The 27,149-nt window shown below is 33.2% G+C and overlaps 1 protein-coding gene across 1 annotated transcript in view; it reads right to left on the bottom strand.

The window, feature by feature from the left end:
• The window catches only part of LOC118186293 (uncharacterized), a 51,141-nt gene extending 24,302 nt beyond the window's left edge, over positions 1–26,839 (bottom strand). Inside the window, exons 1-6 of the mRNA XM_085817730.1 lie at positions 26,682–26,839; positions 15,312–15,430; positions 10,854–11,803; positions 5,046–5,267; positions 3,160–3,311; positions 1,191–1,446 (exon numbers count right to left, since the gene is read on the bottom strand). Of these exons, the coding sequence (XP_085673856.1) occupies positions 1,191–1,446; positions 3,160–3,311; positions 5,046–5,267; positions 10,854–11,803; positions 15,312–15,413 (1,682 nt within the window). The 5' untranslated portion in view covers positions 15,414–15,430; positions 26,682–26,839. The remainder of the gene's footprint in view (positions 1–1,190; positions 1,447–3,159; positions 3,312–5,045; positions 5,268–10,853; positions 11,804–15,311; positions 15,431–26,681) is intronic.
• Between the last annotated feature and the right edge of the window lie 310 nt (positions 26,840–27,149).

Here is a 27,149-nt window from a genome sequence, read left to right as displayed (position 1 = left end):
GAAAGTATTTTAGGAAGAAACTCTATAAATAGACAAGAAATAATGCATAATTTTAATATTAATAATACAATAAACTTTGATCTTAATTTTTGTACCTTAACCGAATAAAATCGAATTACCTTAATTTTTTTTTCTAATGTAATTAACGAAAACTTGTGAAAATATTTCATTCAAATTAAACCATTCTGAGAAAACTGTCCTGTGAAAAGTTAATTCCGTTCAGAATGAAATGTTGTTTAAAAATATGTTGTTTTCACATATTTAGGACTCTGAAGTGTTGTAGAAAAAGAAAATATATACATTTATATGTATATTTACGTCGTAATTACAAAATATTTACATCCGAACGCGTCAAATCCTATAGAACTCAATGGTAAATGACCCAATGTTTTGGTCACCACGTAGGGATCGCCGGTGCTTCAGAGCAGGGTACGGGAGAAACTTGTTTAGGGCGACTCCATTTACTTCCTACCTCCATGGTTCTAGGAGCACACTACGAAAGCTATTGGTACATTTAGCTTGGGGATTTATGCTACCATGACCTGCTGGGAGTTGGGATTAAGCCAGCCTCATTTTTTTTTTTTAATCCCCAGTTCCAAGACTACCAGGGTACAGATCCCTACCAGTATAATAAATGACTGCCAGAAGTAAAAATTAATTGAAATTGGTAGGATAACGTTAATGAAATGTTGTCATTGATAAGTATGAAAATATTATTAATATGCAAACATTACTTTTAAATGGGTCATTTTGTTCCTTTGATTAGCGAAGCATTATTAAAATTTGAAGAGCAAACGAAAGGCGTTTTATATCATATTTTGGTAGTCATTAATTGTTTATAGCGGATTTTTTTTCATCTATCTTATAAGCTTTCTAAAACCTATAATTATTCTGCCCCGTTATTTGGTTGTTGCACTTCAATGTGAATTTCTATTCTGCATTCAATAGTTTATTAAAATCAAATATCTTAAATATTAAGAGAACATAAAACATCGATTTTCACTGTAGTAAATTTTCAATTACTAATTTCATACCATTCGCATTCTCTGAGTTTCCTTAGTCTTGATATCGCTAAACATTTCTAGAAACAATCTACTGTCGCATCAACATTTTCAAGTTAAATGGCACTGCTACTAAGGATAACTAAAACAAGCAAAAATGATTTTATGCTTTATTTATTCTATTTTTACCTTAAATATGTAGGTAAGACAAAATCTGATCTCCAGTCTATGTAGTTCGAAGAGTAAACAGGAGCATCTACGGTAACTACGATGGCTTGATATCCAACAACATCAGCTCTGTTAACAATGTTTTCGGTGATACGTCCATCTTTAAAAATGTAGGTCTCCATCCAGAGTTTGGCATGAGGAGCGCTGAAACGGATTTCTTCCAAATACGTGTTAGAAAAGGCGCTGACGATCATCGGCACAATGAAAGACTGAGCAGCTGCACAAGAATAAAACTTAATTAATTAATTTCGAAATTTTATTTCTTGGTAAAACAGCGCTAATTTTGAATTACAACAAATAACGTCAGATTACATCCAGAGGTACCATTAGGAAAGATGTATCATATATTTTAATGTACAGATTAGTTTAAATTCAACTGTGCTATGCTTCTTTCGGTTTTAAAGCACATAAATATTTTCTGTAGAAGTTTATGTTAGACAAGGGCGGAAGAATTGTTTGAAGGATATTTAGCTAACTTTTTAAATGTAAACTAGAGTAAGTGCAGATTCATCGTAACTGTGTTTGAATCAATAATAATATCGAAATCATATATATAACTGTAAACTAGTGTAAGGGAAGATTCACAGTAACTGTGTTTGAATCAGTAAAGATATCGAAATCATGTATATATATATGAATAAAAACAATCTAAAAAATAGTTCGAAACTTAATTCAACTACGCGCTGATGGCTGCAGCAAATAATAGCAATGATGCAAAACAAAATACAAAAAAAAAATCTGATGTGGGCACCATATGATTTCCTTGTATGGCCCATTAAATTATACACACTTTTACTGCATTTCATTTAAAATTATTTCCTCGAATTTTATTTAGAGATATATTTCTCATTCAATTAATTCACTTCTCACTTCGAAGAAAGGCAATACATAAAAACCCAAAACATCTTCATTAAAAATTCTAAAATACAGAAAAGCATAAAATACCTAATACAGGTTGAAACAGTTAAAAAAAAAATTTGGAATTAGAATTTCTACCCAAAAACAAACAATTCAGCCAGCGAGCAAGAAGACGGATTTTTCGATGTTCAAAACTGAAAGTTTACTTTTGGCCTTACTCGGCAAAGCGACACTGCAATTGGTGCACAGACTGACTTAATTCACTATTCTACTAAGAGTTTCAAATATAAACAACTGGTGGCCTCGTTAGGCCCAGGGTGACTTAAACTTTTAAATTAATCTTAATTCTACAACTACTGCATGCAGATTAACTAAACGCATAAAAACCTTAACCGGAACATAAGGACAACATAATTAAATCACGTTTAAAGTAGAAAATGCACAATTTATCATCATTTATGCGTTGATAAATTGTAATAAAAAACTGAGCTCATCGAGCGGGTAATATAGTGGATATTATATATAATCAATTTTGAGATGAAGGAAAGTTAAGGTTATGTGGAAAAGGGAATCCTTATTATCCTACTTAAGGAAAGATAGGGTGAAGTGATATTATAAATCCTACTGAACGGGTGATCTTGAACCGTAAACACTTAAAGGTTTATTAAAATTAAAATGTAAATTTATCAGAGAAAAATTGAAAGTTACACTTAAAACATTGTAAAACGGTTGATAAAAAAAGCATTAATGACCCTTGTTTAACGTCTCAAACAGAACAAGGTGAAGGGAAAAGTGTTTGAAATTTTAAATTTGGTCGATTAATGAGCTCCGAATACACGTTTCGTTCCTCCAGACTATTTGAGACTTAAACCCGATCTGCACAAAATCCGTAACTCTGATATAGTATATTATAACCATTACCACGAGTCCCAAATAAGTTATAACTGATAGCGAGGTATTAGCTGAAGATTAATCATTTATAAAATTGATCTATTATATCTCTTTCCCTTGGGCAGTTTAAACACATTTTGTAACATCAAATATTGTTACAGAGCCTATAAATAACTCTTACCTTGTGCGACTCCAATTTCTCCATCAGGATGAGTCCACTCCAAGAAAGGTATCGGGGCAATACCGAGGGGGAAAGAGGAGAAGTGTCCCAACATTTTAATTCCAACATCAGGATCACCGGCTTTCTTCTGCAGTCTCGGACGAAGCTTGTACCTGGAACAAAATAAGTAAATACGTATAAGACAGTGAATGTAGCTGAAGTAGTAATAATACGTAATAATACGTAAACTTTAACAAATTATTTTTTATTTATTGGAATTGATTTCAGTAAAAAATAAGCCAAATGTGCAATGAGAGGGCATTGTGTGGTCTCTCTATTCCGAAGTGAAATAGATCCATCATTTTTGATAAGGTAAAATTTAGAATCTATATTTCAATACTTTGAAATATGAAAGATTGGTATTAATTTGTCAGGTTTCGGTTACTCATTTATTATGGTGTTCTAATTATTCTGCCCCTTAACTTATTTCTCTATGTTCTGCATATTCCCTCCAAATAAGTTAGCAGAACAAAATAATATTTAAAGAGAAGCAGCAATGTAGAGAAAGGACTCTCTTAATTTCCTGCGGAATATAAGAGCTCTTCGAATGACTGCCCTCTAGCAACAGAGCCATAAAACCCCTAAAGTTCAACCGGGCTCAAAAACGAGTGGGAATTTTCATAGTTTCCCACAAGTGTGACGTGAATAAAAGCTTACTCCTCTTAAACGCCCTTCTGAAAGGCCTTCTTTCTCCTAGGCAGATAGCCCTTTAGTGTTTTACAATGATCTGAATAATCCAATCATCACACCCACGATCCATCCGTTTTCGTTTGTGGAAAAGTGAACAAAATAAATGCTTACAACTTGAAGCATATATGGGCACGTGGGAAAATGTTTCGAAGAAACTCGCAGAAGTAATGATGAGCAGCATTTTTATTTTATTTTACAAATACCAAACGTTAGCGCTTAAGCCATTAGTTCACAGGCTCTCCAGTACTTTTTAACAACGTCTTCATACCGAGAAAGTGCAACAATTATTTAAATATTCAAAAATCGTAGGCCGATTGGAGTCACGCAAAATACAGTTTGGGGAATCCACTATTCCAACTCTGTAGAGGTGGTCTCATAAACAGTCATGTCCGGTCAGGCGTCTAAATAGAGCTACCGCTGTCTTTCTTGGAAAACTGGGAATGAAAGTTTTCTCTTCCCTCTGAATCCTCCCTCTCTTATCCATAGCACCTTGAATCATATATCCTGCTTAAGAATTTTCTTAAGAGTCAGGTTAACAAGCAATTTAGTCATATGAAGAGAAAGCGGTTGATTAATGCGTTGTATTATCAAAGTTCCTTTCTTAGCCAACGTATCAGCTTTTTTGTTTCCCATAATTCCACAGTGGGCTGGAATCCATTGGAAAGAAATTCTGTGTGCTATTGCTTTAAGCAAAGGCCTACAGTCTAAGATTCTTTGGAAACTGTTTTGATTATGATGCTACTGGTAAGCAGCATCAGTAGGAATTGTGGAAGCGTTCGAAATGACAAGCAGCTTGAAGCAGTAAAATGAGCATGAATATTTTAATTTTCGTTTGAAGGCATTACTTTCCGATGGCCCTATCTGACTTCTCCTAATCATAAGACTCTCATCACGTGATGCAGTCAACGTGTAACCTTTTAACTTTTTAAGGAAATGTACGTTAACAGAAAGATCTACACAATATTTTTACTTCAATAGAATGCGATATCTTTTATAATTTATGCTGTAATGTATCTTGAAGACGGTACAGATGGTAAACTATTTTCACGATCGTAAGCTAATTTTATCTGTTTCATTTCTGTTTGTAATCTTCAAAACAAATACCCGGCTTTTTCGAAATCAATCAAATATAGCATCTGAATTCACACACAACTTACCTATCGAAAGCTTCATCATTTTCTCGTTCAGTTGTTTTATCGAAATAGCCATAGACGTCACGCTCTCTTGTACTGTAGTAAGCCTCATCGTCCTGTCGTTCTTCTGTTCTGTTTATAGTTTCGTCTATGTAGAAGTCCCTGCGAACCGCATCGACTTCTCTTAATACATAATGTCTGAAATCCTGTATAGATACGTAGTCTTGATATTTCCTGTATAATTTCCTAAAAATAAAAAAAAAACTCTTATTAAACTCAACTAGAGAACAGTAAGTTCTGACTAGTAACTCTACACTGTGAAAATAAAAGTTTAAATGCTTTTCTAACAGCATTTGCTATGATAAACTGAGTGCCATTTTCCAATCTAGTTGGCTACTATATATTCATACGGCAATCTATTAGATTTATTTTTGATGTAAAACAAAGAACCTATAAACCTCCAAGAAAGACTATTTCCTCTGAAATTTGGTTTTTGCAATCAGACTCGCATAAAGTGTCTGCACTTAAGGTACATTTAGAGTTTTGTGTATGAAATCATGGCACGAATGATGCTTAAACACAAAGTGTTTGGAAGACACGGTGTTATCACTTATATATTCTCAAGAAGGAATGAAAAAGCGCAGCCGAAGATTCCAGCAGTATAAGAACTAATCTTCTTAAAATAATAGCAGTGTTTTTTCAACTAACATGACACAGAAAAAAAGCTGGAATACTTAATACGCGTTAGAATGCTGGGCAAGTGCTGGAACTAGTTTCTGTTGTAGCTCCTTGATACTTCTCCTCTATAACCATCTTTAAAATGGTAAGCTTTCTTTTTTAACTATTTTTATTTTGCAGAAAAATAATTGTATAACGTAGAGCTAATTTTGTTTTTTATTTTAAGCATAAAGAATTGAAAACTTTTGCAAACTTCCATGTGACAAAATAGGCATAGTTTGTGTTACTTCAAATAAAACAAAAGATTTGATCTCAAAGCAGCTTAAAAAAATTAGGCAATCGTTCTAACTATCGATTTTTATCCTAAATAAATTTTACGAATGTAATATTATAATAGTAATTCTTCTCTAAACACACAATTTGCATAATGAGGTCTTTTATTATGCATTCTTATGCATATGCTTAGAGAGATTTCATATTAAATATTTTTAATAAAATTTCTATTAAAATTCTCCTCTTCTTGAACTAAAAACTTTTTTATAACAAGATTAAGGATGACTCGATAAACAACATATAAATTTTTTCTATCATACGAAAATAAAGTATGATATTATGCTATTTTAAAATTACCAAAACAATCAAAATACTTAATAATACTTACAATGAGCAAAATAATTTTGTATGTGTCATAACATTTTTTCAATCACGATCTTTGATTTTCCAGGCAAACAAGAAAATAACAAAAAATGTTTTCTTTTTTGCCATATAAGTTCGAATTAAATTACTTATTCCAAATGGGAAATAAAATATAAGACTACAATTTCTTTTAGTTTCGTAAAAAATTTTACAAAAAGAATTTACTAAAGGGAAAATAGAATAATTACAAAAGAAATAATTACCGAAAAGAAAATAACGTAAAAATGTTCTCCCCCCCCCCTTTTTTTTTCTTGTAAGGTTTTGAATATATTACGTATTCCAGATGGGAAATAAAACATGAAACCACAATTTCTTTTAGTTGTATAAAAATTTTTACAAAGAGAATTTACTACCTTAAGGCAAAACAGAATAATTTATAACTTGTTTATGTATCGCCTAAAACCTTGTAGGATATCTTATATTTATTAACCAGTTGTTATGATTTCAGTCTTTACTGTAACTTCTACATTCCGTATTCCTCACCAGAATGGAAATTAATTGCGAGTAATGAAGCTGAGGTTTGGGATTTGAGACAGAGACTGTTTTGAGCATTTTGCGCTGCTTGGTTAGTTTCTGCCAACTGTAGCAACTCTAGCAGTCCTCTTTCCACCGATTTCTATCGCGACAGTAAAATTATTGAGTCATCTTCTAGTTTAGCATTTAATAGTATAGTTTTTTAACGACTATTCAACGCTTAAATTAAATTTCACTACCTGCTCTCACATGTTATGTGTCTCATATGTTATACATGTATATGTCCACCATCATCTGAACGCATGAAGAGCCCTTGTATGGCAATGTATGCATTTCTTTTAAAACTAAATAAACTTCCGATTCGGTCCTGGAAGGACGCGGGACATATGCCTGTTTACCTATATTATACATCAGGCATCCCAGTCCTCCGTCACCTACCTACCTACCTACCTGCTCTCACCACTAGTGCTAATAAGTGCCCAGCATTAGATAGTAGTATGTATAGATTTGTTGCGGTATGTGTAGTATTCTCCCTAGGTAGATGCTTACCAATATTAATCATGTCAAATAGAATATATATGGTTATATAATAGTAGCAAATGGGTGTGGCATGTATATGTCACGGTATGTGTATGTTAAGGTATCAACACTTTTTTTTTTTTTTGGAAGGTATATATTTGCCAATATTTATCATGTCTAAACATGCGTGTGTATGTAACAAACGTGTGTATGGCATGTATATGTCATGGTATGTAGACGTTAGGGTACGTAGATGATTATTCGTATATATCAGTTTTTCCAATAATTATCATTTTTAATTGAACGTATAGGCCTAAGCAATACCAGGATGTATGTAATGCATATGCCAGGGCTGGCCAAAGTGCGATTCGCGAGCCTGATACGGCTCTCGCAGGCAATTTGTGCAGCTCGTGCATATAAAATATATGAATGAAATATAGTAAACTAAAACTATTCAGTGTCCAAAAGGAAGTAATTAATTAGTTTAGACTCTTTTGACAAAGTTATCAGGGTTTTCTTTCTATCTAAAATCTCCTCCACTACTTCTATAAGGATGTATAGTTCATAGAACTTGTGGCTTTTAGAAAATCTAGATGCGGCTCTCGAACATTCCTGAATTCAAATACTCGGCTCTTACTGACATGAAGTTTGGCCAACCCTGGTATATGCCATGTTAGGTATCTGATTTTTGTATGTATATGTTTTTCCAATATTCATCGTGTTTAATAGTATGTATAGTTTAAACAATAGTAGGATATATGTGTATGGCATATATATACATTGACTACCAATAAGTATTTGGACACCTGTGATAGAAAAGAAAAACTAACTTTATTCAAAATCAATAGTTGGTAGAGCCTCCACGAGAGGTAATTACAGTGTGGACCCTCCGGGGCATACTTTCCACAAGTCTTTGTATGACAGCTAGTGGTATTTTCTTCCACTCGGCTTGGAGAAGACATAGAAGTTCATTCACCGATTTTGCACGGGTAGTGCACCCCTGAATTCGGCGATGCAACTCATCCCAGAGGTTCTCGATAGGGTTCAGGTCTGGACTCTGGGCAGGCCAGTCCATTCGATGAACTACATTGGCACCATACCCAGCCTTGGTTAACCTCGAAACATGACAACTGGCATTGCCGTCCTGAAAGTAACAGGGGTCCAACCCGTAAAACTGCCACAACGTAGGAAGCACATTGTCATCCAAAATAGTGCAGTAGGCATCGGAGTTGAGCTTACCATGAATGGGAACCAAGGGTCCCAGCCCATACCAGGAGAAACACCCGCAGACCATAATTCCACCTCCGCCGAACTTGACTGTTGGCACAATGCATTCTGGCAGGAGACGTTCTCCAGGTAGACGCCAGACCCAGACCCTGCCATCCGAACGGTAAATGGTGAACCTTGATTCATAATTCCAAAGAACCCGTTTCCACTGATCTACGGTCCAATTTCGATGTGCTTTGCACCACATTAACCGAGCAACGCGGTTGGACTTTGTGATCAAAGGCTTATGGGCAGCAGCACGACCATGAAAACCAAGCAGATGTGCTTCCTTACGGATGTTATTCATTGAAACAATACTCCACGATGCCTGTTGAAACTCCTCGTGGATGAGGGCCATCGGTTGGGTACGGTTCTTCCGAATTTCTCTGGACAGCACTCGTCGGTCTCTATCTCCCAGTTTCGTTGCTCTGCCGACTCGGGGTACATTCCGACAATCACCGCTCACCTTCCACTTCTTAATCACATAAGCCACTGTCGATTTTGGGTACTTCAGATCGCTAGATATGTCCCTTAAGGATCGGCCACATTTGTGATACCCAATAATTATACCTTTCTCGAAATCAGAGAGCTCCGAAATGCGAGGCATCTTGCATGCGACTAAAGCCGATGCTGTTTCGTACACGATATATACCGGCGGAGTCCGCGACGTACCTTAGGACCGCAGATATCGTCATTTGCATAGGTGTCCAAATACTTATTGGTAGTCAGTGTATCACGGTATGTATAAGTTAAGGTACGTACATGATGTTTCGTATGTACCTACTTTTCCAATATTTATCACATTTACTAGAATGTATAGGTTAATTTTTCGTGTGTATATGCTGTTCCAACATTTCTTATATCTATTAGTATTTATATGTTTAAATAACAGTTGGATCTGTATACATGGTTCGTATATGTCATGGTGTGTGTATATATCGGGGCATGAATATGATTTTTTTCGTAGGCATTTGTTTTTCCAATATTTATCCAATTTTATGTATTGTATGTTTAAAAACATGATATATGTAAATGATTAAGGGCTATGATATGTATATGTTACGGTATGTATTAAGTACATGTATATGTCTGGCCAATTGTAGTGTATGCTGTGGAACATAAAACCACTGCTCAACTAGACAATTGCGGTTACCGGACGATACCCGATTTGTCATAAAAAGCCGTCCGGATGTGCGGACGGCTTTTTATAACAAATTTGACATGTTCGCCTGTACCTCCTCTTACCTGTCACCTGTCATATTTATTTGCAACCGCGAGTTCTGATTATTGTACAATTATGCATAATTATTGTACAATGTGATTATTGTTCTGCTTATAAAAAAAGTTATATTATATAAAAAGTTTATAACCTTCTTAAGTCTTTGTTGTTTATCGCAGACTTAGCGATAACTCGCTTCACATCTGTTAGGGTTATAGGACTAAAACTAGCGTTACCAGATCAAGTACGACCTTATTAATTTATTCCTAGAATTATAATCATTAAGATTTTATTCAATTCTTACATTTCAAAGTTATTCTGATTTTTTTGCATGATGCTATTTTGCATGACTTATAAAGCTTTGTTACCTAATAGAACTCTTTTTAATGTTAACATACTTAATTCTACTTAACCTGAAAAACCTCAAGACATTCTTTTAATTCCTGGCTTTATATATATTTCAATAAGTTGATAACGTTCGTAATTCGAACAGGTTGTTTTTTTAGTTCTTTAAACCAAGCAGCGGTATTAACTTTAGAATATATTCATTGTTCGTGTATTCAAATCCTACCTGCGCAAATAAGCTTCTCTATCACTGTTTTTTCCCGCCTTAATTGCTTAGTATTAAAATAATTTTTTGTTTAATTTTGCATGTTACTTTCTTCAAAAACTTTTCCTTAAATATGACGGCGATCATTTTTGTTGTTGTTACCTATGCCCTCTTGTCTGACAGTAACATCAGCCAAAGCCCAAGTAATTCCTCGTAGCAAGGAGACTTTCGGCTCGCCACATATGCCATGTCGTGCCACCATGCTGCACCGACGCTATACATTTACAAACATCCCCGTTTTCTTAGAGATTCGAAACCGGCCCTTCAGCACGGCAGTCAACGACGTTAATCACTATACCGGTTAGGCGGCACTATCCTTTTTACTTAGGATTAATCCATAATTGATAAAATAAGAATAAACGTTACTTACTGTTCGAATTCGGGATCGCTGATATGAACTTTCAAATGCTTCTTCGGAGCTTTCTTTGGTGATACGACTTCTATGCTTACTTCTTCAATAGTTTCCTCTTCTTCTTCCGCCTCTTGTTCTGCTAACAGTTCTTCCTTGCGTTGCTGTTTCAAAACGCTTTGTTTTGCACTTTGTTTCTGTTTAAGGTTGGCTTCTGCTTCGGCATCTTCCTCGGCTTCTAGCTCTAACTCAAGTTCAATTTCGCTGTCATCTTCTTCGTCTGATTGCTCCTCCTTTGCTTCTAATTCTTCCTCTTCTTCCTCTTCATCTAAATTCTCAAAAAAGTCTGTTGTTTGTGCTCCACCAGCTACCGTAGTTTTAAAAACTGCTGATCCTTCTTCTTCTTCTTCTAGTTCTTCTTCTTCTTCAGCTTCTATATCAGAATCTACGCTTACTTTTGTACTGGCTTTAACATTTTCTGTGACCTCAGCGCTATCTTCTTCTTCTTCTTCTAGCTCTTCTTCTAGTTCTTCTTCTTCTTCTTCAGCTTCTAGTTCGGATTCAGTTTCTATACCAGAATCTACGCTTACTTTTGTACTGGCTTTAACATTTTCTGTAACCTCAGCGCTTTTTGCTACCGTAGCTTCTTCTTCTTCCTCTTCTTCTAGTTCTTCTTCTTCTAGCTCAGATTCAGTTTCTATACCAGGATCTACGCTTACTTTTGTGCTGGCTTTAACATTTTCTGCGCTTTTTGCTGCTATAGCTTGCAGTTGAGCCTCTAGCAAAGCTTCTTCTTCCTCATCTGTGGAATCGCTATCAATATTGACTGCAGGTGTTGCTTTTCCCTTTGCACTTACTTCTTCTTGCACTTCTATTTCTGCATCTTGTAAGGCTTCAGAATCAGTCTCGCCTTCTAATATCAGTTCTTCATATATTTCTTCTTCTTCCTCTTCTGTATTGGATCCAGAAATCTTGAGTTAAACATGGAAAAGAAAAGTTCTTTATTATATTGTAAGCTATCAATTAACATTTTTTTCTTTCCATAACATCCAAAACTAAAACTTTTGCACTTAGATAAATTAATCGCGAAGCATTACTTGCACAGAGAGATTTTATATAACTCCGTTTAAGCTATATCTGCATTTATCAATTGTTGTTAATATAAATAAGTCTATAGATACATTAGTACTTTTGATGCAGGAAACTTGAAAAATGAGTAATGCTCTCGCCGGGAGTCAAACCTAGACCTCTTGAATACGCACCGAGTTTGCTACTCGTTACACTACGAAGGCATGCAGAAAGGAGGGGGGGAAACACATTATAAGTGTTTTTTTTTTTTTTTTTTTTTTTTTTTTTTTTTTTTTTTTAAGAAATGTTACAAGTTAATATTACAACACGCGACACTTGCAATGATAACAATAGAAACAAAATAATGTATAGTTAAAAACTAGGAAAAAAAGCTATCTTAGTTTAATTTTTGTGTTTCTGAGTGTGAGATCTAGAGTAATATTCCTTAATTAGCTTAGACTTCGGTCTTTATTGAGGTTCGCAGACTACTTATTTCCTCGTAGGCCCATGGCTACGACAATCAGAGTCAGTACCGGTTGGGCGGCTGAAATACAGATTATCTCTTCAGTGTTGGTAAATAAATTATTGTTTATTTGCAAGTAGTACGGTTTATTTGCAAGTTTTTAATTTGCAAACAGTTTGAGTTTCATAAATGATTGCCAGCAAAAATATAGCTACAGTTTTTTTTTTCGCTTTTTGATAAATAGAATTAAGTTGTATAATTGAGATAATTTTTACTAAAAACTATAAAATGCTAACCGTAGGTTTAGCATTTAATTTCGTAGGTAGAATTAAGTCCTATGTGCTCGGGAATAAGAAAACGTTTACTTGCATATGTACTCTCAGCTGAGATATAAACAAAGAAAGATGACATATTTTATTTTCCATCAAACCACTTTTTATTAAATAATATATTAAAAGTATTAAATAATTAATTAATTTTAATGAAATCGAATGTTTGTATAACCTTTTCAACACCTTGTAGAATTCTGCTCTATCTAGAAGCTTGTGTTAATGCCCTGCAAAACCTACTAGATTTATAGTGAGTTTTCGCTTATTCTGAAACAAATCGCTAGGTTCTGAGAAAGTTTAAACAAACTTTTTTATTTAATTTTTTAATGAACAGAAAGGCTTCGTGCGACAAACAAACCTCAGTTACTTGAGGGAATTTAAATTAGCATAAGATAACACTAAGTTCAAATGTATGTAACGTAGTCTGAGACTACAACGCAAAATAAACTACTTTTAAGCAGGTTCAAGACAATTACTGGGAAGATTTTAAATGTCGGCTAGCAAGATGCCAAAGCCGGAAATAAACAGAACTGGCGATAATTAGTAGCAGCAAAACGAGATTGCCAGATTGCTCTAAAATAAACTTTCAAACCCTCAATACATAAGTAACTATTTTGCATTCTGGTGAGGACTACGAAAAAAAGATTAAATCATAATAAAAGGTTAATTAACATAAAACTTTACAGCCTTAATTAATTAATTAATATATTAAAAATATTACACAGTCATTCGATTTCTTTATTTCCTTAAATAGCTTTCGCTTTGTACTCAATTTTTATTTAAATGTGAGTTCAAATTTAATTTTTTTTTAAATCAGAGAAATTTATTTTTAATAATTTTTAAAGAAAACATTAGCTCATTAATATTATACTAGTTTTAGATGTGTTTTTTTCCCAGAATTTTAGAGCTATATATTTCAATTTCAAAATGAGAGCTGAGCAGATCATATTGCAGAAAAATTGAATAAGTAACATTATACTTCATATTAACATACGTATTAATTTCAGATGTCTTTAATGACTACAGTATTTTTAACCACAACCACTTCATAATATTTTTAATACTCATTCCTGATCGCATCTCCAGAGATAAAAAATTAAATATCAAAAGTATTGAAAAATATACTTACAGCCTCTAAATTTTAATTTTTAATTAAATTTAACTTTAATAAAATTTTAGATTTATGTCTGCCAACTTGGTTTTATTATAGGTTAAATATTTATTTTAGCATGTGTAAAGTAACGTAAGTTTTCTTGACTCATCAGTTATAGATTTATTTTAAATACATAAGTTTGCCATGATCTCTAAGTAATTAACGTAGCATTTAACACATTTTTAAAGGTTTCAAAATATTTAAAAATAAAAAAAACTTATCTTAACTTTACGACCATGGAAGAATAAACAATCTGTTGTCTACACGTTCCGTTGTTTTGTTAATCAACTGTTATTTATTATCTGTCAGCTAACGACTGTTATTAAACAAAAACAAAAATTTTCGGTCCTTTTGCCATATTTTTTAAAATTTTAGTAAAAAATTAGGTTACTGAATTAAAATTTAAAATAATTATCTCAAATAAAGAAATACTTAGTTGAACGTTTCTCCATAATGTCCCACGGTAGTTCGGTAGTTCACTGGTAGTTCGGTCCGAGGTTCGAATCCCGCAAACGGCCTAACTGCATGGGCGTTTTCGTGGTTTTCCCCATGTGTAAACGCGTATACCAGCCAGTTTCCCTTAAAACATCCTCTACGAAGGCATCCCTTCCCTTAGGCAGATAGCCCTCGAGTGCTTTGCCGTAATCAAATAAATACACCACCACTTTCCCCATAATAGTGCAAATAAGTTACTTGAAAAGTCTCCTCCTTTTTAATGATTTAATTGTATAATTTAGAACAACGATTCTCAACCGATGGTACGCGTACCATTAGTGATACGCAAGAGAAAAATAGGTGGAAAAACAAAAGAAAGAAAAAAATATTTATAATTATTGCCTTTTTGTACAACCTATTTGTGTGAACAAAGATTTTTTTTCGTGTTTCATTTGAAAAATAAATACAGAACAAAATTAAAAGTGGATCCTAATTTACGGTTAAAGCTAAGTGAAATAAGGCCAGACATAAAGAAATTATTCTCTCTTAAACAGCCCCAAATTTCACACTAAATTTTAGAATTTAAGAATTACAACTTAAATTTGATAATTAAAATGGTAACCAATTTTTGATCTAACATTTTTTTATGTGTGCATTTTTAATACAAATAACCAATAAGTTGAGCAAATGGCAAAATATATTTTTTTTAATATTTCTGTTGAGAAATTGAAAAAAAAAAAAAAAAAGTCGTTGTAAAATGTAGTGGTGGTACTATAAAAGTCTTACAATTTTTGTTTAGATGCTACGCTTTAGTCGAAAGGTTAAAAACTGCTGATTTAGAGCATTAAAATTAAAAAGAACCTTAAAAAAACAGCGTAAATATCACTTGTATCAAGAGAAGGCAGAAATGAATTTATAGAGATAAAGAAATGGAAATCTTGTAATATTAATATTGCGGTATATTGAAAAAATACTTTTGTTTCTTTTATCTAGATTAGATAAAAAGGTCTACTTATACACTTCAAACTTACTTCCAAACTTTGTTTCGCTTTGCCTTCAACACAGACTCCAGCTAGAAAAAACTGCAAAACAACCAGACCCAATAACACTGCCCATTTTCCTCCTAGCGCCATCCTGATCGTAGAAATGGCTGAAAAAAAATATTAAAAACTTAGATTAAAGAAAGAAATTGCTTCTCTAGCCATACAAGCATTATAAAATTCTCTTTAAAGTATTATAGAAAATGATATATTTCATTCTTATTAAACTTAAAACAAAAAAGTTATTCTATTATTATAAAATTCTCCGTAAAGTATTATAAAAAATGAGATATTTCATTCTTATAAAACTTGAAAAGCAGAACAAAAGTCTTATTATTATATTATATTATTATTATTAGTAGTAGTAGTAGTAGTAGTAGTAGTTAGTAGTAGTAGTAGTAGTAGTAGTAGTAGTAGTTAGTAGTAGTAGTAGTAGTAGTTAGTAGTAGTAGTAGTAGTAGTAGTAGTAGTAGTAGTAGTATTCAACGTATTTTTTTTTTTTACCTATTAGGGGGTATTATTATTCTATTATTGTTATTATGCTATTCTAAATAGAATAGAAAAAATAGTCTTCTATTCTTTATAAAATTAAAAGGAGCATAATTTTCCTTTATTAATTAAACAAAAAGAATTTTAAATAATTTCGACTTTTTTTTTTAATGTCCAATTTTTTTCAGTTTGTCCAATTAGGAACAGTACTTTTGTTGAAGTATAGATAATTGTTTCTTCTTGTGAAAGCGACTCGTAATAAATGAGGCTCTTTCAATCCAACCAGACTGACATTAAAATTTTCTTAGGGCGAAGACCGGGCTTTGCTACCGTTAAACGCTTAAGCCTGGACCAAAAGCGTTTAGTGTTGAAATTCTCATTTGGATTCAGGTTTCATTTGCAGCAACTTATGTCTTCGAAAAGTTGTTCCGTTTAGTTTCAAGAAGAACATCTTAAGTAGTAACATGCATATTTCGCACAACGGAATCGTATGTATTACTAACCTGTACAGCAGCTGATGCAAAATACACACTTCAAAGCAACTTATGTAACTGAGTTTTATGAGATGATTGTGTACCATTGTTCAAGAAATGTTTAAAACTTCCGACAATTTCTAAAAATCTTAAAATCTGTGCGTGTCTGTTTGTTTATTTGTTTGTTTGTAACCTCATCTCCTCCAGAACGGCGGAGAGTTGAGTTTCGATAGAGGTACTCCTCGGATTCGAAAAATTCATTTGAAGCCATACCCGCCATTCTCATCTTTTTGTATGGCTTTAATTATTCGAGATATTAATTAAAACTCCGAAAATGCTAATTTTCGCACTCATTTCTCCGCGTGGCAACAGTCTCGTACGCTGAAGATAAAAATGCTTTATTTTGAAAAGAATTGCCACTCCTCGCTTTCAAATCGTAGAGTTTGTTAATAAAAAATTTAAAAGTTTTACATAATTGGAAATAAAAATAGAATTTCAAAACATTAAACGTATTATTATTATATTCTGTCGTTGAAGAAAGCACGCGATTGTATGTGACGTCAATGTATGTAGAAAATTTTTCGTTAATGTGAGCATTTTAAATAAATAGATGCAGTTGGTAACTTTTTTGTTTCAGGTTAGAATAATCGATACGATGTGTTATTGCCACGTAAATTCTTTTATTGATATTGAGAAAAAAGTTGTTATGTTACATTAAATTTAAATCATGACGTCATACTTATACCTGAAATGTCAAAAGTTTTTGTTGCCTGGTTTGGCAACAAAAAAGTCATTTACGAATTGATTGTTGCTTGAAAAAAAATGCACAGACGCAAAAGGAAAAAACTCTTTAAAAGCGTTACTTTACTTCGTACAAGGAAAAAAAATATCATTTTAGACATTTATTATCAAATTATTAAAGCACTATGATGAAATAATAAAATTCTGAAATGTCGCAAAACCTGTAAAAAGGGTTATATAATTAATAAACTATTAAAAACTAACTTTTATGTTTGATAACAGAAAATAATAAGATATGGCAACTTTACACTTTTTTAATTTAAAAATAAAAATTTGGAAATATTAAAAATGTTCCTCTTTGTAACTTATTCTGATGTTCAAGTAAAAAACTTACAACATAAAGAAAGTTTTAAAACATTTTGTCAGTTTAAGCTTAATCGTTATAACTTACGTATTGAATGATTGTGAAGAACTTTATAGTTTGTTAATAGTTTAAGAAAATTTATAAGCCTGCAATCTTCTCTAAAGTGAATTAAAAGTCATTTGCACTTCAGTTACACAAAGTTAGAAATGTTATGGAATATATTGTTTAAAATACATTAATTATCAGATTTTAATACTGTTTAGAATTTTTTTAACTTGTGTAATACGTTTATAATTGTCGCTAGTATTTACTGGATCTTCCTCTAAAAATTTAGCAATGAATTTATAGTGAAAGTAAAACAAAAACAGGATTTCTTAGAAACTAAACATCAATACGCAGCTGGGACAGAAAAAGAATCTAAACGCGTGAACGGTTTCATTTGTTCAAGATTAAAGGAAAAGTAATCAGTGTTCGAAACTATGATCTATTTTTAACGTTGTATGTTTTGTGAGATTGAACTTGAACAAATGTTGTATCAGTGTTATGATGTTTTACGTAAACTCGGATGATAAAACCGCTGAACAAACAAGAACAATTGCTTAGAATGCAATAATAAATTTATATAACTGTGAGGGGAAAATAAATAAAGGACTAGATTGTGTTTCAAAAGAAACTGAGCTTATTTTGTTGTAATAATCACATTGGCCTTAGAAAAAATGAGTTCTTATTTTAAGAATAATAACCGATTTGGATATCAATCGATTTCGATAGCACACGGGTAAAGGTCTCTCTTTCTAAGGAGCAAAGAAATATGCAAGATTGGAAAGTAGCAGAATTCAAGACTGGAATCTTGCAGAAGCAAAGATATTCTTTCAATATTCCTTCTTTCCAATACTCCTGCAAAATTCCAGTCTTTAATTCTGCTACTTTCCAATCTTGCATATTTCTTTGCTCCTGAAGAAGAGAGACCTTACTCTTGCAGATTTCTCTGCTCCTCATGACGAGGAACCTGTTTTCCCTCGAAATCGGTTGAGTAATTGGCTAAATCTACACCAACTGCAAGGTTGCAGCTTTGTTAATTTTATGTTCCACTGTGGCGTATTTCTGTTCTGTTTTGATTTATGTTTTTAAAATCTATTATGAAAGCTACAAAATGAAAAATTGTAAACGGTAGTACACAAGCAGATTATTAAGTAAGGAAAATAAACCCATTCAGAAAATTTTATTAATTTAGCTCGAAAAACCTTGTGGTATGATGGTTATATGCGACACGAGATTCCTAAATTAAAAATGGTATTCCTTGGTTATAATAAAATAAATATGTTTTATCTGTTTAATATTAAATAGTTAATTTACGAGTTTCTTCTCTTCTTTTAAACTAGCTGTACCTAAAAATAAAATACTGTATCCGCCGCTAATTAAAATCACCTCTGTTTCAAAAGTATTTGAGTTTATTAAATTGGCTGAGTTTAATAGACGGCGATTTATATATTACAAGCCGTGACATCAAATTTGCATTTTTCAAAAATAATAATAATAATAACTAAAAAAAAAAAGAAATAAAAAAGTCTGAAAGTTTTCAGATATTACAATTACGCCCAAAGGGCCGTTTTTTTTTTTTAACGTTTTCTGTGTTACCTTTATTTATTAAATATCATATTCTTCGACCTTAAACCATAAGATCCAGTTCAACAACAATATCGCAAAATAATTTTTAAATGAACATGTCTTTAGAATTTCCGTTACACAGTCTCGCTCGCTGGAGATAAAAAGGTTTTTTAAATATAATACAGGGCTGTAATATGTGGTGACAACAATTTAAAAGTAAATTAACATTAAAAGTTTTCCACGCAAAATTCCAAAACGAAATTAGTAGCCCTTCTGGGCTAACGCCCTTTGGGCTAATAAACAATTTATTAATTAATTCAAAAATAATAACCAAATTAATTACTAAAATTAAACTATTAGCTCAGTTTTAAATGTATTTTACTTCCTTGTACGAAGTAAAAAGGAAGTATTGTAATCGCGAAAAGCTTCAGGCAGCATATTTCAACGAAAATATCCACTTTGACCGCTTTCGAATGCAATTTAACGATGTTTTTGCGTGATATCTGTACGTAAGGACAGAATAAAAGACTCTTTTCCTCCAAAAAAAACTAAAAAACATCTTTAAAATGAATTCTGAAGAGAATTTTTCGTGGCGTCTGTACGAACGTATGTACGTACGTGCGTACGTACGTATCTCGCATAACTCAAAAACGAGTAGCCTCAAGAACGTTGAAATTTTGTATATGAGACTGCTATAACATGTAGATGTGCACCTCGTATTTTGGTTTCAATCGACCGCGCCAAACGTATATAAATATATTTATAAATATATCCACTCTGTTACCCGGCTCAGTGATCTCAGTTTCTTTACTGTTATATGTTTGTAAATTGTACATTTTTTGCTTTAAAAATGATTGAATTATGTTGTTTTTATATTCCGGTTAAGGGTTTTATGCCTTTAGTAAATCTGTATGCAATATTTTTAGAATTATCAACAATTTTAAAATTGTTCAAGTGCCGCTAAGCCTAATTTGATGGCGGCCATTGATGTTTACATTTGAAACAGCAGGATAGTGGATTTGTTGCCAGTCTAGTGAAACTTAGCTTCGCAACAACAAAGATAACGCCTTCATTTATTATTGCCAATTAAATCATGCTTAATCCTTTCTTGAATATTTTCGAGGAAATAAGCGTTTAAGATTTACTTCGTAATTTTTAATACAGATATTTTCAGTTTTTATGTATTTTTGCCTTCTCGCGAAATGAGAAATGAATTAATTAAATGAGAAATACTCAATCGTCTGTGAAAAACTGTTTCTTTTTTGTTTTGTTTGCTTAATTTCTTTTATACATAGTTCTAGCTTTATTATAGTATTTGAATAAAACATGTGGCAACGATTAAATAATTCTTTAAATGATATAAATTTTTGCATTCAGAGTTATAATATGAACGAAATATAATACTGTTAAGTAAACCTAGCGCCAGAGTGTCGCTATGGTAAACAAGGTGAATTTTAAAGAATGCATTTATTCTATTGTGGTTTATGCGCTGTCGGGGAAGTAGGTTTAATTCAATCTAATAAGTTTAAATTAAATGCAAGAAAAAATGCGTATAATTTAATATTCCGTACAAAGAAGTGATGTGGTGTACACATCAGATTTTTTTATAAAAGTATCATTACGTTTTTAATGAAATTTTATTGTTCTACCTGTGTATTCGTTCTATGTTTGTTTCAACAACAGTTCTATAATTGCATTTCTCAATTTAGTAAAATAGCTGACAGCTTTTTTGATCAGCACTTTTTAGTTCAAGAATTCTTTTTAGAATTTGCAGTGCTTTTAGATAGGTTAGGTTTAGATAGGTTAGGCTTTTAATAGATAAGGTTGATGATGACATGTCATCACTTTTTCTGTATCATTTTCGCTGTCAGTTTCTGCAGTTTTTAATACTCTCACAGTCAAATTTTACACATGGTAACTCAATATTGTTATGAATTGATACAACGTATTGTAATACTTCTTTGGCGATATGAAGCAACTCCAATGATGGAACACAGCAATAACTTTTATTTAACACTAAAAAAAATGGCGACATACAAACAAGAAGAGAAAACATATTCTAACATTTAAAAATAAATTACATTCTTCGTGCGAGAGTCGCACGTGGCACTCGAGTCTGGTTTCAAATATTGCCATTCACAAATAACTTAATGTTCATCTATTTAAATTATTTAAACTACAAGATTTTAATACTATTTAAAGCTGTTACAACCTCTCCCCCAACGGAGAGACTTTTTCCGAAGGGAAAAGTTCTGTAAAATTTGACAGTTTAATAAGCTCGGCTTGCTCATTTGCTTAAAGAGCAAAGGTTATTTCTCTTATAAATTTCTAAATTTCAGGCCAAAAAATTTTAAGTTTTAAACAATACTTTTACAAATTTTAAGTTTTAAACAATACATTTTAAGTTTTAAACAATACATTTAAAAAGAAAGAAATGGAGAACGTTCAAATACATTAGTTGAGCATACATTAAACAATAAAATTAATTCTAAACGTGGTTACATACACTAAGAGTTACATTACTTAATTCTACTCAGAACATCTACGTTCTTGTGCAAAGATCCTTTGCGATGAATGAGCTTAAAATTATAAGGTTGTAATGAGAGTGCCCAGCGCATCAATCTAGAGTTACATTTGGCGTTGGATTGTAGCCAGACCAAAGGATTATGATCAGTTTGAATCAAGAATTCTTGCTGACCATCCAGATAAAAATGCAGTTTCTTGATAGCGTAGATGATAGCAGCGCACTCCTTTTCAGTAGTACAATAATTCTTTTCAAACTTAGTAAATTTTTTGCTTATATACAAGATAGGATGTTCACGTTGTTCATCATCTAATTGGCATAGTACTATACCCATGCCATTGTCTGAGGCATCGGTTTGTATAATAAACCTTTTATCAAAATCGGGAGCATACAGAATTGGTTTCTTGCATAGCAACTCTTAAATTTTTAAAAGCTCTGTCACATATTTCAGACCATTGTATATTTCCTTTTTTTGTTACCCCCTTCAAGAGATTCACCCCGTGAGGGGTGAAGCAATTTCTGAAAATCTCGGTATGTACTGGCGATAATACCCTACCAGTTCTAAGAAAGCACGTACCTCTGTTTTGGTTTTAGGTGTAGGATACTCCTTTACAGCCAGGATCTTTACTTCATCCGGGATTCGTTGTCCTTGTCCCACAACATGACCTAGGTATCTCACTTGATCTTGTGCAAATTTACATTTTGATGGTTTTAGTCGTAAATTTGCTTTCTGTATTCTTTCTAGAACAGAAGTTAAGTTTTTAAGGTGCTCTTCCCAGTTTTCTGAGTAAATGGCAATGTCATCCAGGTATGGTACAGCGAAACCTTCGCATCCAGCCAGGACTTTAGTCATAACTTTGCTAAAAAAATATGGGGCATTTTTTAATCCAAAGGGTAAACGTAGAGGCCTGAAACTTCCAAAACTAGTTACAAACGTTGCATATCTTTGGGCTCTTTCTGTTAACGGAATTTGCCAGTAGCCTCTAGATAAATCTAATAGGGTAATGTATTTTGCTTTTGCTACAGTTTCGATACGTTCTTCAATATTAGTCAAAGGATAGTATTCAGTTTTAGTAACAGCATTGAGTTTACGATAATCAATACAAGGCCGAGGATCCTTTGATGAAGATTCTATCAAAATCATGGGAGATGTATAGTCCGATTCTCCCGGCTCTATAATTTTAAGATCGAGCATTTTCTGTATTTCCTTTTTGAGAATTTCAGTCTGTCGGGGTGACAGTCTGTATGGCTTTATTTGTATTGGTTCGTTATTTAATAGCTCAATATCGTGACAAACTAAGTTTGTTAGTCCAGGATTATTTGAAAAACAACCAGAATATTTCCATAAAATCTTTCGTAAATCTTCTATTTGCTCGGATTTCAACCTTTTCTCGAGTTCATTCTCCTCTATGATGTCCGAGAAATTTAATATACTTGGATTGGAAGGTAAACGAGGAACGTCCATTTCTAAGTCTCCTTCCACTTCAGTTATCATATTAATCATTTCTGGTCTTTTGTAATATGGTTTAAGCATGTTAATGTGATATACTTGATTTGGCTCATTTTGTTCCTCGAAACTTACAATATAATTGGTTTCTGAAATTTTTTGCTCTATTTTTCCAGGTCCTTTCCACTGTACTTCTAGTTTATTTTGACGATTCGTTGATAAAACAAGAACTAAATCTCCTCTAGCAAATTCTCTTTTCACTGCGTTTCGATCGTACCATGTTTTCCTCCGTTGTTGAGCTTCTTTCATGTTTTCCACGGCAAGTTCTTGGCATTTCTTCATTCGATTAATAAGTTCGAAAACGTAACTGACAACATTATTACTTTCTTCAATCGGTTCTAGCCACTGCTCATAAAGTAAAGTGACTGGCGTTCGTAGGTTTTTGCCATGAACTAATTCTGCTGGTGTAAAACCAGTGCTTTCGTGTGTGACTGTTCTGAGAGCAAAAAGAACTGATGGTAGATAATTCTCCCAATCCGAAGTCGCTCCTATACATACGACTTTTAACATCCTTTTTAGCGTTCTATGGAATCGTTCAACGGGATTACTCTGCGGATGATACACAGAGCTTCTTACATGTTTAATGCCGAAACGCTCCAAAAATTCCTCTGTCAAAGCACTGACGAAAGAGGTCCCCTGATCTGTTTGGATCACTTTTGGGAAACCCATACGACTGAAAATCTTTAAGAAAGCATCAATCACAGATGGCGAAGAAATGTCTGTCACCGCTACAGCATCTGGATATTTGGACGACATACACAGAGCTGTAATAATATATTTTTTTTTCAGTCTTCGAAATAGGTAGCGGACCAACGGCATCGGCATTTATTTTAGTGAATATTTCGGAAATTACTGGTACTAATATCATTGGAGCCTTCTTTTTGTCATTTCCTTTTCCAGCGCGCTGACAAGCATCACAGGTTCTTACAAAATCTTCAGTTTCTTTGTAACACCTCGTCCAGTAAAAATATCTAGCAAGTCTGTCTTTGGTCTTTTTGACACCAAATGACCAGAAGTTCCTTCGTGGCAGATCTTTATAATTGACGGCTTGAGTTTTTCAGGTATAACGACAAGCTGTCTTTCAAAGCCCATTTTATCCGTCGTTTTTTTAATTAAAAGTTCTTTTCCTGTCAGACTATAGTTCTCATTTTTGCATGTACCTTCTTTTACTTCTTGGATGATTTTAGACAGTTCCTTATCAGCAAGCTGAAGTTGTGCAATTTCTTCTGAGTCAATTTTTACCAGTTTCATGAGAGCTTCATCTTCCGTATTTAGTTCCGGTAAATTATCTTCTTCTTCAAAAACATCTCTGGATGCTTTATTTTCTTCCTTCATCGGTTCCAAGAGCTTCTCTTCAGCTATTTCTCTTTTCCTTTGAGCTCTAGTAGAGACAGCATTAACCTGGTGAGGACAACTATCAGGCTCCTTTCCTTGTTTATTCAACAGTGCAAAAGTTCGATTGCCTAATAAATACCTTCCTTTGTCGAGTTCATTTCTAATAATGGCAGCCTTAGTTATTACTCGCCCAAGATCGCAATTTAGTTCGATTTCAGCCAATGGTAAACAGCTTGGATTCAAGTCTAATGGCTGTTGCACCCACACATTTTCACCTGTCAGCATTTCCGGCGTGATGTATTTGCGACAAACTATATCAATACTAGCACCTGAATCCCTTAAATTAGGAATTTTATGACCATTTACGTAACCCATACTAGTATAAGGTAATAGAAATTTATCCTCTGGTTTTGCACTAATTCTGTTAAGATTAGCAGGAGATTCAGTACTATTCTTAAGTTTTGGACATTGGGGTCTTAAATATTGATAGGACCCACACTGATAGCATTGTGGCGTCTTTCGTTTTTCATATTTATCATCTGGACGTTGACTTCTAGGTCTATGAAACAAGCTTTGCGTATTAAATCCTGATGACATTTTGTTTTCAGTTTTATTTTTATTATCTGAACTCAATTTACCTTGAGTTAGTGCATTGTATCTTTCTTTCTGCCTATCCACTACAGGCTTTTTTTTAAAGTTTCCGCAAACGTTTTCATAGGCATCAAGTTTTTCAGCTAATTTTTTAGATGAAATCATCTCTACCCACTCATCAAGAAAATGATCTCGAATTTCAGGAGGAACTCGACGCTTAAGTTGGTCAATCACCATCAAATCTAGCAACTGATCAAAAGTCTTAACTCCTAGACCAGTCACCCATTCCTTGCAATAAGTTTCTATTTCATAATTGAAATCCACCCATGTGGATTCGGTACTCTTTTGATGTTTCATAAATTTCTGCCTAAACTTTTCCGGGCTTAGTTTAAACCGTCTTAACAATAAATTCTTCACGTGTTCATAGTCTTTAGCTTTATCGGAGGGTTCTCTAGCTATTAACTGGGTTACTTCGTAAGGAAGTAGTCCTAGTAAATGAGATACAAATTCTTCTTTATCAATTTTAGCCCATTCTGCTTGCCTTTCAAACAATAGCAAATATAGACTGATATCTCCTTTCTTGTCATCGAATTTCTGCATAAGGTGACGCAGCTCCGTTTTCGGCCGGATCTGTCCTGTATTTTGAGACTTTGTCTCTGCTTCAAGTCTTAATCTCTCTAATTCATACTGTTCTTTCCTTCTCCGCTCTTCCGCTTCTTCCTGTCTCCTACGTTCTTCTCTTTCCCTTTCCTCCCTCTCTTTCCGTTCTTCTATTATTGTGTCTAAGACTCCTTTGACGAATACTTCATCATAATCTCTACTTTCAACAATTTTCTGTTTTAAATCGACTATTTTCAAATCTGCAGTCACATGAACTCCCAGTTCAGCCGCGAGATTTTGCAAATCTTCCTTACGAGCTCTTCCTAAGTAAGACATTGTTTCTATGTTTAAAATTAACGAACACTGTTTTCTTTATATTTCCTCAAAATAGCTCAATTCAATTACTTTAATTAATTAATGCAGTCAGGAATCACGAAATTAAATGCACTTTGTTAAGTACGTATACCTCAAAAATGAAATATTTAAATTATATGAAGTTCATTCTCTCTACCACATTAATTGTGATTAAAATAAGAATAATAACATAGAGCAATATATATATCTACCGTCTGCACAACTAAAATGAATATTAAATATAATATCAAATACGGTAATAAAATAAGACAATTTAATATTAACAGGAAATAATAATCTGGTATCGCTAATATTGCGTTCAGTGATGGACTAATAAAATAAAGCAATTCTATATGAACAGGAAGTAATAATCTGGTATCACTAATATTATGTTCAGTGATGAACTAATAAAATAAAAATACGATTATTCGATCTTGGTCGGTGCCTCCAAAATAATTAAGACTGTAATACTTCTTTGGCGATATGAAGCAACTCCAATGATGGAACACAGCAATAACTTTTATTTAACACTAAAAAAAATGGCGACATACAAACAAGAAGAGAAAACATATTCTAACATTTAAAAATAAATTACATTCTTCGTGCGAGAGTCGCACGTGGCACTCGAGTCTGGTTTCAAATATTGCCATTCACAAATAACTTAATGTTCATCTATTTATGTATCATAATTTAGGGAGAAATTGAGTAGCAAAATTCCTGGTAATTTTATAATTATTAAAAAGGGACTGAAGAATTTTAAATAAATTTCACTTACCTTATTTTAAAGTAAGTTTCAAAGAAATAATGTGTTTTACTTTATTGGTGATATTCGACTTAGAAAGCTGGAGCCACCGATCAGTTTCTTGCTTCTCACCTCGAGACGGCAGCTTTGGAGGTGAAGCCCCGCCTCTGGAACTCAGACCTAAATGTGTGACGTAATTTCACGTGTCCGCCTGCTGTTCCGCCCACTTCTGGCAATGGGAGGGACTTTATGTTGAGGGCGGGGTGCAAAAATTTGATATCTGAGACACAGGAGCGATCATAAAATGATCAAAATGATGTGCGAGCTCTGAAGGTAAATGTTTACTCTCAATCCTATTAGATTCAATGTCGTTCTTCAAATTTTCCTTCGGGAAAATACGGAAAAGATGGCGAACTGTCTTGCTCTGAATTATTTGCACCGCCAAAGGGAAATGAAGCGTCCTCGTCAAATATTGTTTTTGAAGTTCCAGGTTCAAGCTCT

The sequence above is a fragment of the Stegodyphus dumicola genome, chromosome 5 (assembly GCF_044657685.1).
Source record: "Stegodyphus dumicola isolate Sdum_Otavi_A_Nest chromosome 5, ASM4465768v1".
NCBI lineage: Eukaryota > Metazoa > Arthropoda > Arachnida > Araneae > Eresidae > Stegodyphus > Stegodyphus dumicola.
Note: the sequence above shows the minus strand (reverse complement) of the source record. Positions and strands in the feature narration are given on the sequence as shown.